The 16,971-nt window shown below is 41.6% G+C and overlaps 1 protein-coding gene across 6 annotated transcripts in view; it reads left to right on the forward strand.

Moving 5' to 3' along the window:
* PRKCZ (protein kinase C zeta) overlaps positions 1 to 16,971 on the forward strand; it is a 33,514-nt gene that overhangs the window by 2,983 nt on the left and 13,560 nt on the right. For 2 of the 6 annotated variants that reach the window (XM_027702153.1, XM_027702154.1), the window contains exons 3-6: positions 1,868 to 1,989; positions 3,885 to 3,974; positions 4,365 to 4,415; positions 15,813 to 15,898. In XM_027702153.1, the coding sequence (XP_027557954.1) occupies positions 1,868 to 1,989; positions 3,885 to 3,974; positions 4,365 to 4,415; positions 15,813 to 15,898 (349 nt within the window). The other 4 variants (XM_027702156.1, XM_027702155.1, XM_027702157.1 and 1 more) reach the window with 4 other exon arrangements.

The raw sequence follows: 16,971 nt of genomic DNA on the forward strand, positions 1-16,971 counted from the left end.
AGAACTCACTGGTCCTTAGCTCTTCCTATTACTGTGTAGTGTCCAGTTCCAAATATCTTTTCAAAGAAGTCCTGTGGGGTTCTTTAGTGTTAAACAATGAGTGATTTCCACTTATCTGAGCCCTGCCCAATGTGGCTGTAGAGACATTAAGAAGGAACATGGACATCATGAATATGGTCATTAATTTACTTGTAGAATGGCATCTGTTACAATAATGTTAACAATTCAAGGCTGATTAGTATTTGCCAGCTTTGGTTGAAGTTTATAGTGTGTGTAGCAGTGTTGTCTTACTCTGTATTTTCAGGTTTAAAGTGTGATTGTCCAGTTTCCACAGACCTACAGCTGCTTGATTTCATGAGTAGCTTGTGGTGGCACTGCATTAAATAATGAGCTGCATTTGTTAGTGACCTTGTCTTGGGGCAAGGCATTGCACCAGCCCCCAAACACTGCTGTGAGAACCAGTTTGGTCTCTTACTTTCCTAAATGCATAAAACATGACTTCTTTGACAGGGAAATGCTCTTAAACTGAGCCTCACCTGACAGCTCTCAGTACTGTAGATAATATGGGGTTACAGGTTGGCAGGTGGTGTGTGCATTGCTTCTGCTGTTGTTGTTATGAGGAATTATTAAGTTGCTGTTCTTTGAGAGCTTTACAAAGTGTAGATTAAAGTTACACTTGAAAAGGTAGCAGTGCTTTTAATCTGAATTTGGAACAGTGCAGTTCTTTAAAGCGATTGTCTTAGAGCTTTGCTTGTAATTTTTCTCAGCAAAGGCAAAATGGAAAGTTATTAATGCATATCATTTAAAATGTAAGTTGTGGAATTTAAGTTTCTTAGTTCAGTGTAGTACTATTCAACTGCTGGCTGAAAGGCATAAGTAAGCAGAATATGTCATATAACATTTTTGCTAAAATGACTTGTCACACAGTGTGGAAATAGGAAAGTTATCTCAGTCATATTGGGCAACTTCTGCTGATTTGCTGTGTTAGACTAAGAGATGAAAGAATTGCACATGCCAGTAGCCATTAACTGCAGAACACTCCTGATTATCCCCTGGAAGGTTTTGAAGGCAGCAAAATGACTGAAGTTCATCTCCTGTTTCTTCTTGCACTTGTTTATTAGTTGGTTTCCCATAGTCATTTGAAAAGTATTTTAAAAATAGGAGAAAGTCTAGTTTGTATCCTGAGATTTTGTTCTGCTTAATCTCTTTTCCTTTTTTAACCTTTGACCTGCTTTGACAGTCCTGTGTGGGCTTTCATTGTATCAAAAGTTACTGTCACAAATGCCTGAGATACTGAGGGTTTCCATCAGCCCAGTTCAGCACTGGGCCCACCTTCTCTGAGCACTGTAAAAATAGAGCACAAGATGCAGAATTTGAGTAAGATTTTATCTGAATTGTCTTGTAATTACATCTTGTGAGAATTCACCTAATCAAAGCTTCCTCTCCAGCAATATAGTGGATGTGAGGAAAAGCCCACTGTTTAAAAGGATTTTACAATAATGGAGATTTTACTTATCTCCTGATGGAAGAATTACCTGGATTAAAAAAATTAATTTTTATGAAAGCTTCTGTTTTTTTCTAACAACACTTCAAAGGCTGATAATTATAATAAGAGAACTTTGCTCACCCAAGTAAACATGCATTAAAAATAGGTGATTAACACAATTATTTCCTCTGTACTAAAGTATTTTTTTTTGAAGTTAAGCACTGAGAGATGTAATCCTGGTGACATAGTGGGAGCATTTTATATGAGGAATGCTCATTCTCTGAGTGTGATTCTGCAGCTTAGTGTCCACAGATGGAACTGTTGGGATATGCAGGCCAGTGCAGGTATTTTGATAAAACCTGATGTCTTCATCTCCTGCAGGGACATCCTGATAACAAACCTGGATGCCTCAATGAGCTACGATGAGCTCTGTGATGAAGTGCACGAGATGTGCAACCTGCAGCAGGAACAGCCAATTACCCTCAAGTGGATTGATGATGAAGGTATGGGGCTGAAATACTGCTTGGGCATTCTTGGGTTTGTTGTTCATTGTGGGACTGAGAAGGGGCATTGAGGAAACTTGTATAAACAGATATCACATTGTGGAGCTGGTGGTTGTTTCTAAATATCTAAGTGCAGAACCCTGTCTTACAAAGCAAGGAGAAATGAGCCTCAAGACATCAGGTTTGATCAGAGTAGCACTTGAATTCACTTCTGGAGAAGTGAAGGCTTTATATATAACCCATCTACACCTTGTCAATGCTATGGTCTGCACAACTAGAACTGAATGCAGAAAGATGAAAAAATACTAAATTGGTTTGGCTGACGTTTGTAACTTTGTGGTTTGGTTTCTTTGATAGCAGCCTGTACTGCTCTCTTAGCTGTGCAGTGTTTGAGTGAATCGAATTTTAAAGTAATGTCTGGGGAAGGAGGTAGCCTATAGTCAAAGAAAAGTCAGTCCTTTTTAAGATATCAAGGAGTAATATCAATTATTTTGAAATTTACTCTTTATCTTCTGATTACCAAGAAAGACAGAGGCAACTCTGCTAACCTGTTTTCTCACCTTCATTTTCGTGGTGGTGTAATAAAAAGTAACCTGATCAGAAGGGCTTGGAGGATAATTATCTTGCCTGTGCTCAGCTGTTTGAGCTGCATGCCTGCTAATAAAGGGAGATTGCTGCAGGGAAGAAGAAAACCTCAGGAGTTTTGTGTTGGAGGATTTTAAGACATGAGTCCTGCTATCTGTTGCATTGGCTTTTTGAGGCTTACTTAAATTAAAACAACAAATCTCCTCAGTTGCAGTTCTAATAACTATTTTCCTCCAGCCTTGGTTAAATCCATACCTGTCCGACCCTTCTTCTGATTCCTGGCTCTGAGCTGTTGAGTTCCAGCCAATCTGCTGTTTTGGCTGTCCCCAGTCCTCCTGGGTTTTGGGAGTTATCCTGTGTCTGCATACGAGTGTTTCCACTTCTTGCCACGTGGAATTGAAGTTCATTTGTCTGATTGCACAAACAGATGTTCTCTTTGAACCAACTAAAAGCAAACAATTGCCGATGGCTTAATGAATAAAGAAAACCTACCAAGAGCTGAAGAAAACAGACTTTCTGTTGGGCTTTTGTAGTGTTTCTTTGTTTTTGACAAGATCCAAAATGTTTAAGCTATGAATAACTCACTCATAGTAAAATCCCATAAACATATAACGAATGTGGATTGTTGATTTGCAGTACAAATACTTCCAATGTCTTTCATGTTGCATTATTGCAGTATTTATAGATCAGCAGCAGCAGTGGCCTTCAAAGAGGGGTAGATGGGCCCTGGATGCATCATTTTATAAACGATTTCTAAAATAATTTTTTAAAAATAAGAGATCAAACATAACATGTGGATGGGCACTGGTGTCAATACTTGGCCTGTCTGTCCCAAGGTCAGGTGTCACCCAGGGTGTCACCCAGGGTGTGCTCAGGAGGTGGGTGTTCCCAGGGGGTCAGGGTGACACCCTTGCTGTCCATTGTGACGTACTGTACTTTACATGTGTCTGCTTAAGGGGATTTGTGGATTAATTACTGAGTTTTAGCAAAAATAACCCTCACAAGGTAATGCTGATAACGTGACCACAAGCAGACAGGAGAACAAGGGGATCTTTAAGTATAACTGTTCCCTTTTATGTTGTGTTATCCTGTTGCAAACCAATGTAGTGTAGTTCTATCTACTCAGTGTCGATAAAGTTGGGAGGAATAATTCTGTTACTTTAGTTTGGCTGTGATCGAAGTGCCACCTTAGTAACAAGTGATTCAAAGAAAGGCAATCCTTGAGGCTGGTGCATTTTTTTACTGACTAGTTGAAATCCTCCACTGAATTCCTGCATGTTAAAGCTGCCTGGGTGTTTCTTGTTCCATAGGTGACCCCTGTACCATCTCGTCTCAGATGGAGCTGGAGGAAGCCTTTCGTTTGTACTGCCAGAACAGGGACGAGGGGCTCATCATCCATGGCAAGTATTGCACAGCTCAGGAACCCCTCTGGGATAATCCCAACAGCTGCTCAAGTGGGAGCAGGAGCTGGAGCAGCTCCTCTGCCTGGCCAGTAACATTGTTGGTGTAGCTGGTGCCCTGCAGTTTGGTGTTGTAAGAAGAAAGTGGAGCCCAAAGCTGAACCACAGCAGGCTTTGAGGGGGCTTTGGGTTTTAGCTGCACAGATTTGTTAATGCTTTACTCCAGTGTAAGATCCTGCCAGTCTGGAACCAAATTCTGATTGCATCATTTCTCAGGCAGAATTATTTAAAGGCTTCCAGAAAACTGTCTCTGTGTAAATATATTCAAAAATCAAGGAAAAAGGACTACTGAGAATCTTTTACCTTAAAAATCTAATGTTTTTGTTTTAGTTTTCCCAAGTATCCCAGAGAAGCCCGGCATGCCTTGTCCAGGAGAAGATAGTGAGTACTAAAATGTTATCAAATTTTAGCTAAATATTTTTGCAGTCATGTGGAAAACAAATATATTAAAAGATTTTCATAATCTAGTGTTACAGTCGTGTATCTGTTCTGTTTTCTTAAAAGAATGTAAAATCTTTAATATTTTGTCAAGAGAAATTACGTAAATCAATGTTGTAGCAGTGTTTTAATGTTTCTGAGGATTAATACTGGTTTCCAGTAGTTGATATATTGGGAGAAGGAGAATTTTAGCAGGATTTTAGATGCATATTTGAACATGGGCATTTACTTTTGTGGTTCTTTTGGGGTTTTAACTTGCAGGGAAAAGAAGGGATGTACTAAAGAGGGAGATACAGCCATTTTAATAAAAAGGTTATTAATCCCTGTAAAAATAATCCTGTGAAAGGTAGATAAATCTCCAGAGGAAGGACACATAATTGATAAGGTTTACCTGTATTTTAGTAGCCTGAGCTGCACAGGGATAAAAGGATTAAATGGCTATAGAGTCACTTTTCATTATGGGGGGATGGCAGCAGGACATTAGTTCATATCTTGGTAAATGTTAAGGAAAGGAATGGGAATAATTGGGTGCCAGAGGTACCAGCTGATGCTCTCAGAGCGTGAGGAAGAGCTGACTGAAGAACTTGAAGGACCTTTGCTCTTCTCTTTGGAAAATAGAAGAGGAGATAAACTAATTGGTGATAAAAGCAAGTAATGCATACTAGAGGAGAGTACTTGATTGACCAGGATTTAACTGACAGACTGGCTAAAAATGAGTGCTGCAATGGTAATAGTTATGAATATTTTTAATTAGAGAATTAATACTCATAATTGCTCTATTAAGGACTTTCACGAAGATGGAGTGAGGTGAAATAAATACCAAAATGTTACAGTTCAAATATGATTTTTCACATTTGAACTACAGTAGGTGAAAGGTTAAATGTAAAAACTAGACAAGTTTTCATGTTGACCAGGTTATTAAAGTTGTCTCTTAGAAAGAAAGAAGAGTAAATGTGCAACACTGTCTGCTGTCCTTGTTCAGCCAATTAGAGAAAATAAAGACTTTTCTACGCTGATTAGAAGAGTTAAAGAAATTATCCCTGAGACACCTAATTTAATGAACTCATTAAAGGTGTAGATATTCCAGTAGAAAGGCTTTTTGGGTTAATTTGTTGGAAGTTTCAGTTCTCTCAAGCCATGAGCTGAGCTCCAGCAGCCCCAGCTGAGTGTGGCTCAGCTGACCTGGTTATTCTGTCTGTAGGGTATTTCATTGCACTTGGGCTGGATGAAAATGGGATTGATATTGGTGATATAAAGGACTGGTTATTTTGTCAGGAGTAAAATACTGTCCTTTGTTCAGAAAATATTCACCCTGTTTCAAATTCTTACTTTCTGTCTTTATCACTGTAGTTATGTTCATAGGAAACACTTTCAAAAGTGAGAATATCATGTTTGCACTTTTCTAGAGCATCATGTTTGCACTATAAAGGAGCTTGTGAGTTTGCCTCAGGTTTTTTCCAGAGACAAATAAACAGCAAAGCAGTTGCTCTGTCCAAAATGGGCCTCTACTTAAATTAGCAGTGTCTGAGTGTAGACTGTTGGTTTGTTACAGAGCTACAGACAGTTTGAAATGGAGTTTTTAAATAAAACTATTCAATTGTGAAATAATTTCATTTGCAATCCATTGCTCAGACATGTTCCTATTAGGTCATGGAGTGACTCCAGTAGTGTGTGATCTTCTGAATTGCAGATCTTTTGTAGTGGATTTCCATAGAATTGTAGGGTTTTCTTTCCAGCTCCTTCAGAACAACAGTGCTTTGGAAGAGTGCAGAAATACATGCTGAATGGTTTGCATTTATGTTGAAATTTAATGATACAGCTGTCAGCTATCTTCACCTTTGTTAAACTGATACGGGTTTGAGATTGTACCAGCCAGCAAAGCTTGAAATAAAATCATGTAATCCATTAATGGAATAAACCATGGGACTAATACTTCAATTCTATTTGCATGACTTAAGAAAAGTTATTTTCGTGCTTGAAGAACCTTTCTTCTTATATTGATGTGGTGCTGTCTGGGAGACAGAATTTGCTCATTCTCCAGCATCTGTGCTTGAATTGTCTCAGGGTTCCTTTGGTCCTGAATTTTTGCACTTTTCTGTTGGCACCAGCCCCAGCTCCCGCTGCAAACACACAGCTGCTGGTGTACAACCAGCACGTTTCCCTTGGGCTCTGCTGTGCCCACGGGCTGGGCTGGCAGTGCTGCTGTGCCCAGGGGCTGGGCTGGCAGTGCTGCTGTGCCCACGGGCTGGGCTGGCAGTGCTGCTGTGCCCAGGGGCTGGGCTGGCAGTGCTGCTGTGCCGGGGTGACAGGATGGCTGAAACCTCTCCCATCTCTTCCCAGACACTCCATGTGACCCCTGCCAGGCGCTCCCAGCATCTGCTGGACTGGAGCCTTGGTGCTTGAGCAGTGCTTCCTGGGAAAGATGGCAGACTTTGAGACTGCTCTTGGATTTATGGATACTTTCACTTTTTCAGCAGATTAGCTGTTCTTTTGGGACTGATCTGGAACGAGGCTGCTGGAGGTGTTTGGTGTGTTTCCTCCTGTTCCCCGAAGCCGCAGCCGTGGTGATCCCGCGCTGTGGATCCCAGCAGCTGATGGGCACTTTTATAACTTAGTTATTGTAGCCTCAGCTTATTTCTGCTGACAGCCCTTGCTGTGATTTCTCACTCCTGGTGCTGCAGTCATTGTGTAACGCAGCACGTTCAGCTGAACAATTTCCATCGATTTGTAGGACTTCCCTAACGGAATTGCCGGTTTTATCAGAAATGCTTGTTTTGGTGACATCAGCTCCTTGACATCCATGCCATGTTTTAGTTTGTGCCTCAGCTGCTCGCTACAGCCTCTCAAGGGAGCCAGTACCACCCGTGCCTGGATACATGAGGCAGAGATGTGAAAGGGAGAGACGGGGGTAACCAGTCTTCCATTAAATATTTGCTCTTAATGTTCGAGCTGATCCTGCCTATTGTCCTTGGTGTCTAATGGTATTCACACAGCAGCATCCGTGGAGTAAAGGGAAAATGTTTCATTTCATACCTACTACCCTGTAAAGAATTCCATGCTGAAGAGGCTAAAGAATAGAATCCAGTGAGTAATGCATGTTTGTGTGTGGGCTCTGCGTGCCGGGGGTGCGGAGGGGCCGGGGCCGTGGCTGTGTGTACGTGTGCTGCAGGAGAGCACAGAACTCAGCATTTCGGGGCTGGTCCAGGCGCCCTCCCTGCCACCCTCCTGTGCAGCCATGGACTGTTACAAATGCAGACATTCCTGCTGCCTCTGAGCGTAGGGATGGGGCTCAGAGACCTCTCGGAAATGCTGGTAAAATTGCTTTGAAAGGACTCCTGGGGAATGTATTTTAGGAGGAAAGGAACGGAAGAGTGAGTGATGCTGCTGCTGCTAATATTGGAGATTAATGAAAGAAATGTATCCAAAAAACCCTGATGGTATGTGCTCAGGGCCTGCTTATTGTAAGATTGCTGTTGTACAGACTAATGATTTAGAAGCATCGTTTTCTGAGACCTTTTTGTTGAATTGTGCTTAGTGGATTGTCATAGATGGATGTTTTTTAATTGTGAAATACTTGTTTTGAATTAAGGTTTACTTAGTTTTTAATATTGTCAGAAAAAACTGTGCTAGTTTACTTCTGCTTAACAAATAGATCTGTGTATTTAATATTAAAATTCAGCTTAGATCTGGGTAGCTAGTGCTAGCAAATTCTAGGGTTGTTTTGCTGTTGGCTTCATTAAATAGAGGAATGCAGACTAGGAAACCTTTAAATTAATTAACGAAAGAGAATGAATATGTTTTTAATGTAGCATGACTGTTTTTATTATCTAATATTTCCGGCTGATTTTGCTGCCTTGTTTTTTTGGTAATGATTACACTGTGTTGTGCATGTCTCTGATGCTCTTTGTTTATCTGCTCAGTATTTTAGCATTAGGTGTTTGGACTTCATTTTCCCCCCAGCCATCCTTCTTGAAAATTTCATCACAGGCTTGAGTAAAGGTATCTTAGGACCCTAATTGCTGTTGTGAGCTTTTTATTTTAGGTACAGGTACCGGATTTTGCTTTATGTTCTGCCTGATACTATGAAATAGCACTAAAAGGCTTCTTGCTGGAGTAGTGTGGCCTGTAAATATTTTTCTAGCTCCTAAGGCAGATTTTTCCCTTCATTTGTTACTGTATTGGCAGCAGTGATTAGGTTATTCAGAGCACGTGAACCAATTTAATCCCCCAATGAAGAAAGGAACTATTGCCACCATAGAGACTGTGCTGAAGACGTCGATTGGATTGCACGAGATAATTGGGCAATTTGGAATCTCGAGTAACCCTCTCCTCCTTTTTGTAATTGAACTGGGGGGTGGGAATTCTGCTATTTCAGTGTGAGATATTCTCGCTTAGGATTTGAAAACAGCTGTGTCATAGTTTCTCAAGAATACCTGAAATCTCCTCCTCTGCCTTTGCTGTGCTCCACGTCTGTGTCATACGTGACAGATGTGAAAAACACACAGATTGTGAGGCAGCACAAGTTCCTGAAAACAGAATTGCAGTTAAAGGCCTGCCTTGCTTACAGTCATTGCATGGTTTTAATTCTAAAACAATTTCAATATCTTTCTTTGCTGTGAATCCTCCAATGAAGAATAAAGGGCCAGGCCTCCCTTTGGACAATTGATGCATAAAATTATAAAGCACAGGTCTGATGGTGAGGTTTGAGATCTGCCCTCAATTAAAGGTACTGCATGTCTTAGCAGATGTTTATATACCAATTTTTCAACTATAAACTAAAAATACAGTGGAATAAGGAATGCTTGGGCTAGTTTTTCAGGTGTCATAGCAAATAGCCTGTGTTCTTTATTTATTCTACCCCCCTCCTTAGCTGTTGCTCAGAATGTAGTATAATCATGCAGAAAGGTTGTCACCTGGCTTTAGAAAACTTCTCTTTGCTGTAATGTCTAGATCCACTGCCTGTGTAATCTCTCATGTTTTCTCCTAAGCTAGTAAATCCACTGTGGATATACAGGCACTTTGGGTAACTAAATGGGCAAGAAGGGGATGAAGCTTTTTGGTTTTGTTGGCATTAGTGAACAGCTGTGAGCCTGTTAAGCCTTAGTTAGGCCTGTGAGTTTCAGTAGCTTGGAAGAGCTATTTAATATGTAACCTCCTAAATTATATGGCCATGGTTAATTATATGTCATTATACTTGGGTTCTGTGTAATACTCTTTGAAATGAGTTGCTCTATGCAAGTTCTGGTTTTTAATGTGTAGCTGAGCCCCAGGACAGCAGCAGAGGCCTGCAGGGCAGGTAAATGTGCTCCTCAGTGTTCAGCTCCTGGATTGGGAGAACCCAGATTTTGGGTGAGACCCCGGGTGCTGCTCCTTTGGAATGGGGAGCACTGGGAGGGAATCCTTGGCACACTGGAAGCCTTGGCACACTCTGTGATGGCAGTTGTGCAGCCACCCAGGGCCTGCTGGGCCACAGGAATGGGTGGGAAATAAAGCAAAAAGGGTGTGCTGGAGGTGTGCTGGAAGGAGAGGCACAGCCAGAGCACTGCCAGGGAGAGAGGGGAGGGGGAGCAGAGTGTGCAGTTCATCCTCAAACCACACGGGGAAGGCAGGGACTGGGGCAGTGGAAAAGGGAAAACTGAGCAGCTCAATATTGACCAGAAGGTGCCTCATTTGTGACTCTGGAGTTCCACTGCTGTTTCTTCTGAATCTGTCCTCGAATTGTGAGCTGGGGAGATATTTAAAAGGAAACCAGAAACTATTTGAAGACAATACTTCAAGATTTTAGTATGATCCTCTTGACTTTTCCTGTAACATACTCATTATAATAATAATAATAATGCTATTCTGTGCTTCTTCCAGTAATTTAGATTATCTTATGTTCTTCAGTGAAGCAGTACAGATGCCCTGTGACTGGCACAGGACTCCCTGTTCTTTACTTGTCAACTCTGATAAAAAGCTAATTAACTTTAATTTCAGTTTCATTTTAAGCACAGGTTCTGGAAACTTTTGGTAGTTCTGTGGATCAGCTTCATGTGCAATAGCACTTTGGAATCCAAAGAGAGTTGCACAGGTAACTGTGAAATAAGGGATAATTTGGGTGTGCAGGCCAGGCCACAGCCAGGGCAGAGTTTCAGTGCAAGGAGACAAGGCTGGGACTTCCACTTGGAAAAACAGAACTGTTGAAATATGGTACAATTAATGTAAAAATCCTCACTGGCATGGTTAAGTTAGATCAGTTAACAGTTTCCTACAGGACAAGAAGTGCAGAAAGTTAGGTTGCTCCTCACTTCTTTGGTTGCCTTCTTCAGGGTGTGTAGAAGACAGAGGCTTTCTGTTACCAGGTTTTTATTTAGAAGAGAAAGTATTGCTGCTCGTATGTACTAACACACAGAAGTTTGTTTCAAGAAAACAAAGTGGCCTGCAAAGTGGATGCAGATGCCACAGATAAATGTTCAGAACTTCATTTTGATCTACTTCAGTACTAAGTTAAAGAATTAGATAATTTCAATAAGTACTGGCTCAGTATCTTTCAGCTTGGTTAAATGTTTTGATGCAGCTCTTTAAGGATCTCAACAGAACATTAAATTCTGTTTTCATTGTAGCAAATCTTTTAATGAAAGTGATTTTTATTTTGGGAGAATAAATGCTGCAGTCACCAAAAGAAGCCTGTGGACTTTCATTAACACAGCAGTGCCAGTTTGGGTTTGGGGTGCATGTGACCACTGGGACTTTGTAACCAGAGGAGCCAACTCCATGTCATGGAGGGGGGTGAATGTCAAACTGCAGGGAAGGCCCAGGGAGAGAAGGGAAAATGGGAAGTTTTTTCTTTCCTAAACAAAGATGCTCATCACCTTCAAAGTGTGGATCTGGCACCAGTTGTCTCCTGGCCCTTTTCATAACATGTTCTTTTGAATCAGAGCAACAGCTAGAGCAGCATTTTATGCTGTGCTTGGGCCAGCCTTGCAAAATCAGCAGGAGGGGCTGGGAGGACACCCAGAGGTTGTGGTCCCTGACGTGCTCAGAGATGCTCAGAACCAGGACAGTGGCACTGCTGGGGCACATCAGGGACTGAACTCACCGAGGGTTTCTTGCCTAACACTTGCAATACTTTGTTATTTTCAAGTACATCTGATAAATCTCCCATGAAGTCATAGAGTTCTGAGTCAGAGCCTTGCTCCAAGTGAGCTGTTAGCTCTGTTTTATTTGTGGCATTGTGTCTGTAATGTGACTTGTCACCTTGCGGTGCCACGGAGCCATTTTAGCAGCAGGATGGGAGTGTGAGCATCCAGGAGGAACAGGAATTACAGGAGTGAGCTGGGACTCCACTGACCCCTTGGCAGTCAGTGGGGAAGGACATTCACAGTGTGGCAGTAAATGCTGGGTAAATATTCCTGTTCTGTGAGACAGATTTGTGTCCTCGTTGGTTCTCTGCCGATGCTGTTGGTCCTGCACTTCCTTGGTCACTGTTGTTGTCTTAATTGTGCTTTTTTTTAATAGAGGTTGATCTGACTTTGTAGTTAATTTTGGCATCTGTTGGAAAAGGAGGATGGGGAGATGACTTCCCAACTGCAAATCAGTCTTAAATTAAATTAAAAAAAAAATAAAGCTGTCTTCTGACCATTTAATGTTTGCAATAACTGCAAGAGGTCAGAGCACTTAATACCTATATATTAAGGATACTCTTCATTTTCTAACTTCAATTGTACATAGAAGTTCATTCATAATAAAAAGAAGGGCCAGTTAACCCATCCCAAGAATGCCTTTTACATTCTTCAGAAAGCAATTTTATTGTTTCAATTTAACTATTTGCAAAAAATTCTGTAACGGATGAGAAGCAGTATGCTATCAAAATCCTCCAGAATTTACCTTCCCCAAATGGGTTCTATCTTTCCATGGAATTCCTTTATCAAATCCAGGCTCTCTGAAATACCAATATCAATTTCCCCCTTGTAATTCGGGAGTTGTTTTTGAAAGAATGCTCACTTGTGTGCTCAGCACAACATTAACAGAACAAAACAAAAACTGGGCATTCTGGTAGTGTCCAGCTGGCAGGGCGGGTAATTGGCCTGTAAACAAGTTGTATTAATCTCTGAGAAATGATTTGCAGCAATAGCAAATTACCTCTGTGCTCAGGATGGGAACAGGCTTCATTAGAGCTGCACCACGGACAAGCAGAGCCTGGGACTGCAGAGGGGATCATTTCTGGGGCCATTCATTGCTGGGAACCAAGGATGTTGTCATTTGGAAGATAATTGTGCTGCCTTCTATTTGTCCCCACTTTTCCAGGTTCCATTTCCAAAGGCAAGAATCCCTCTGGGGAGGTCACTGTGGAATCGGGGGGGTATCTTCTGTAGATGGGTTAATTTGGAGTGCACACCGAATAACAGATGAATTGCTCATCTATTTATATCCACAGTTAAATAGTATTTATTTGAAATTCTGTGAAAAGAACCCCAACCCTAGGGAATGTCATTGGAAAGCCAATATTAAATGTATTCCTGAAGTTCCCTGTGCATCACTGGTAATGATGTAGTTGCACAGCTTGACAACAGAGGGAAGAATTGCACAGCAGCAACAGCCAGTTGTTTCACATTGCTTTTTAAGTATTTTGGTTTGGGTATTTTTATTTCTCTTGTAATCTTAACTTGAATATTTTTTTCCCATTCTTGGAAGTAGATAAAATTCAATATGTTCTTTGTCATTAGAATATATGTATGTACCCCAATAAAAATTTGTTATCCCTATTAACAGCTTAAAATATATTTTGATTTTTCCTCTAAATCTCTTCACATACAAAACGAGGATTCAGAAGATTTTTTTTTTTTGTTAGGAAAAGTCTTGTGTTTAATATTCATCAGAGAGGAAAGATTATTTAATTAGGGGTATGATATCTCCTTCAGCCTGCAAGCAGCTAACTCCAACTCCTTAATGAGTTAACTGATGTGTGCTGTGAAATAAATTAAAAAGTAGCCCTTTTCATTAAGCACAGTAATTAAATAGTCAGGCTTTTGTGGTGGCATTCCTCTGTCTAGGTGGCTGGGATCAGTCCTGGCTGTAAAAGCTTGCTTTAGTTATCAAGAATCCCTATTTGTTTTATTCTGAAGTGTTCTGGAAACACGTTCCAAAACATTTTGTTTGGGTTCCAAAGTATCCTTTTCCCTGTGAGATGCAAAGTGAGATCAGAGCTTTGTTCACACATCCCAGAACACTGACAGGAAATTGGTTCTTAATTCAAGGAATACCCATACTGCCATTTATGAATCTGGTTATTGTTCAGGGTGGTTCCCTAGATCTGGTGTAGCCCTAGTGAGGATTTCTGTGGCTGATTGATACTGAAATCCCCAACTCCTTATTGTATCCCTAAGGGAATTCCTAGGGAGGGTGGCCTCTTTCCTGGGGTTCCTGCCTGCTCAGTTTTCCAGGGGTTGAGGTCTCTCCAGCAGCACATCCATGTGGTGGATCAGCCACTTGTCCCAGTTTTGTATCCTCGGTGAACAAGAATGTTTTGTTCTGCCATACAAATTCAGTTTTATTGTGTAATAATAACACAATGTGGGATGTAAAGGTGTGTCTCAAAATGCTCACAGTTTTCTCGTTTCTTACCTTGGCCCCTTTTGGAGGGGGGGAAGTAGGGATTGATTTGACTCACGGGGTAAATTGTAGGGGTTCCTACTTTCTAAAGGTATTCTATATTAAGCTCAGTTTTTGTTAGACTGTTGCCTCACAAGTATGTGATGTAAAATCCTGCCTTTGATTTAATATTTATCATTAATTAGGGAGGTGACTTGCTCCTTTATTTACAGACCTCATCAGCACAAGCTGCTCGTTAACTTATCATTCCCTTAATATTCCTCCTGTCAGTGATAAGCTCGTGTTCAGATCACAGATGTATTACGTTGCCTCCATATGGTGCTTTGTCTAATGAATTAATTAACTATTTTGGAAAAAAAAATCCCTTGTGAAGATTTTTCCTCCTGGTGAAAAGTCACCCCACAAACGGTGGAAGGGTTTTTTCACTGGTGTTTGTGTTTGGGCATATTTTTAGTTAAAAATTGTTACCAATCTATTTAATAGTGCAATATCTGTTTCAGATGCTTGCACAGTAAACATTTGCACATGTAAATAGAGTAGGTATGAATGTTTGGGGATTTGGCACTGCAGAGTTGTAGAGTCCCAGGAACTTCCATGCTTTTATGTGTCTTGCTTTGGAAGGACAAAAATAGAGTATCTAAAATCAGCCCCAGTATTGCAGTCAGTGTTCACACATGGTGTGTCAGTAGCCTGTGAGTTTTGGCTTGCTCCATATAATTTAGAATAATTTCTCCACAAAGAAACTTTTTACTACTTGCATTATCATTTGACAGCAAAAATGTCTGGGGTGTTTTCTATTTAAAAAAAGGCTTCGTCTTGGGTAAGGTGTGGATGTTTGAAACTTGAAAGTAACATTAAAGGTGAAAAGTTAATTGCATTAATTTCTGAGGATTGTAAATTTACAGTTTGATGCTTTGTGAGGGTGTTTATTGGTGAAGTCTCTCAGAGTCTTTATAGCCCCCTGTACCCCCCCAACTCCCCCAGTGCCCACCTGGACCTGCTGTGGGAAGCTCCTGCTCCAGGGTGTGTGTTAGGGATTGGTTGTGGCACCACACTTAATATTAAATATCAAACTGTAATTAGCCAGTCACACAAAAAGTGCTCATCTGCATGTAAACAGTGACAACAAAAGTAACTCGGAGTAAATGCTGGGTACTGTCATGTTTAACCTCTTGAAAAGCCAGCCTTAAACAGATTAAATGATTCCTTGTTATGTTTTTAGAGTGTATTAAAAATAACTGTAGACCTGTACTTGAACTGCCCGAACAGAAGAAATATTTTGGGTAGTGTTTAATGGCAAGATAAAAAGGAGGTCAAATAATGTAACTGCAGCTTTGTAACATGTTTAATGTTGTGTATCTGGAGCGTTATTGGCACCAAGGATCCTTTGTGTGTCCATGGGAAGGGGACAGCGAGAGCAGCAGCGTCACTTCCCTGAGGAAGCTGTTTCTTTAACAGCTCTGTCCCTCTCACCTGAGCTGGAGCAGCCACGGAGCTGTAACGGGATTATGATCATGTGAGGAAAAGGAGACAGGGCTGGAGGAAAGGGAGAGGCAGCGGGGAAAGCACATCCTGCCCGGGCTGTCACTCACGGCCGCCTTAACAACCCCCCCAGCCCCCGGGCAGCCGAGCTGTGCGTTGAGATTTAGGAAAGCAAGATTGTCCTCGGGCACAACTTGCTTGGCACGGGCTGCGGGTGCTGCTGAGCTGCCATGCTGCTGCTTTACACCTTTCTGGTCTCTTCCCTAGAATCCATCTACCGCCGGGGCGCCCGAAGATGGAGGAAGCTGTACCGAGTGAATGGGCATTTGTTCCAAGCCAAGCGCTTTAACAGAGTGAGTGCTGGGGGGGGGCTGCCCGGGCTGGGCATTGTCTGACCCTGCTGTGGAGGGGCTGTGCTGGGTGTTGGACAGGGAGGGACAGCCAGACAGGCTGTGCTGGGTGTTGGACAGGGAGGGACAGCCAGACAGACTGTGCTGGGTGTTGGACACAGGCTGTGCTGGGTGTTGGACAGGGAGGGACAGCCAGACAGGCTGTGCTGGGTGTTGGACAGGGAGGGAGAGCTGGACGCCCCTTGGTGTGACTGTTCACTCTGTGCACTGTTATCCAGGTCACACCCAGCAGGGAAACTCGGAAGGGTTTGAATCTGGGATGGAGTTCCTGCGGGATTGGGGGAAAATATTTATTTTTAAAGTCTCTCTGAAAGGCTGGGTTTGTAACTGTTCAAAGTGGTGCATCCTCGGAGCAGCAGTCCCCTCTGCTCTCCCTGTGTGACTTTGGTTGCTCGTCTGCATAATCTTTTACCTTCAGGACTTTTTGTCATTCTTGAAAATCACAGCCCTTGATCTGAGCTTTAACTGTGTGGAATCTGGGGTGCTGCATCATCTAAGAGTAAAAAATCCGGTTTATTGAGCTAAAATACAGCTGCCCAAGGAGAATCTGACTTGAACCACATAAGCAAGTGAATGTAGCTTTAAGGCTGAGACACCTCCTTCACTTATCCCGTTATGCCTGAGTATTGCAGCATATATACAAATGTGGTGTGCACTTTGGGGAATTCCACTAAAAACTGAGTGCACTGAGGACAGTTAACTCTTTCATTCGGCAGTGATTTTTAAAAAAATTGAAATTAGCATTTTTTCTTAATGTTCCCCACCTCAAAGCTGCACTGAAAGCAAGAAAAGCCCCTTAAAACTCAGTACCTTATCACCAGATACATGAAAAATCTAAGTGATAATATCTGAATTGTCACATGCATTTGTATAATGTGCTGTGGACACCCATTTTTTTAATTTATAGTATGAAAATATACTTCTGTTTGTTTGCTACCTAGTTCAAACATATTTCTTTGAAACACTGTGAATGCATACCTGCCACATTAATAATGCAGAACGTTACAGATAATGAT

The sequence above is a fragment of the Neopelma chrysocephalum genome, unplaced genomic scaffold (assembly GCF_003984885.1).
Source record: "Neopelma chrysocephalum unplaced genomic scaffold, ASM398488v2 Primary Assembly neopelma1_180, whole genome shotgun sequence".
In the NCBI taxonomy this organism is placed as follows: domain Eukaryota; kingdom Metazoa; phylum Chordata; class Aves; order Passeriformes; family Pipridae; genus Neopelma; species Neopelma chrysocephalum.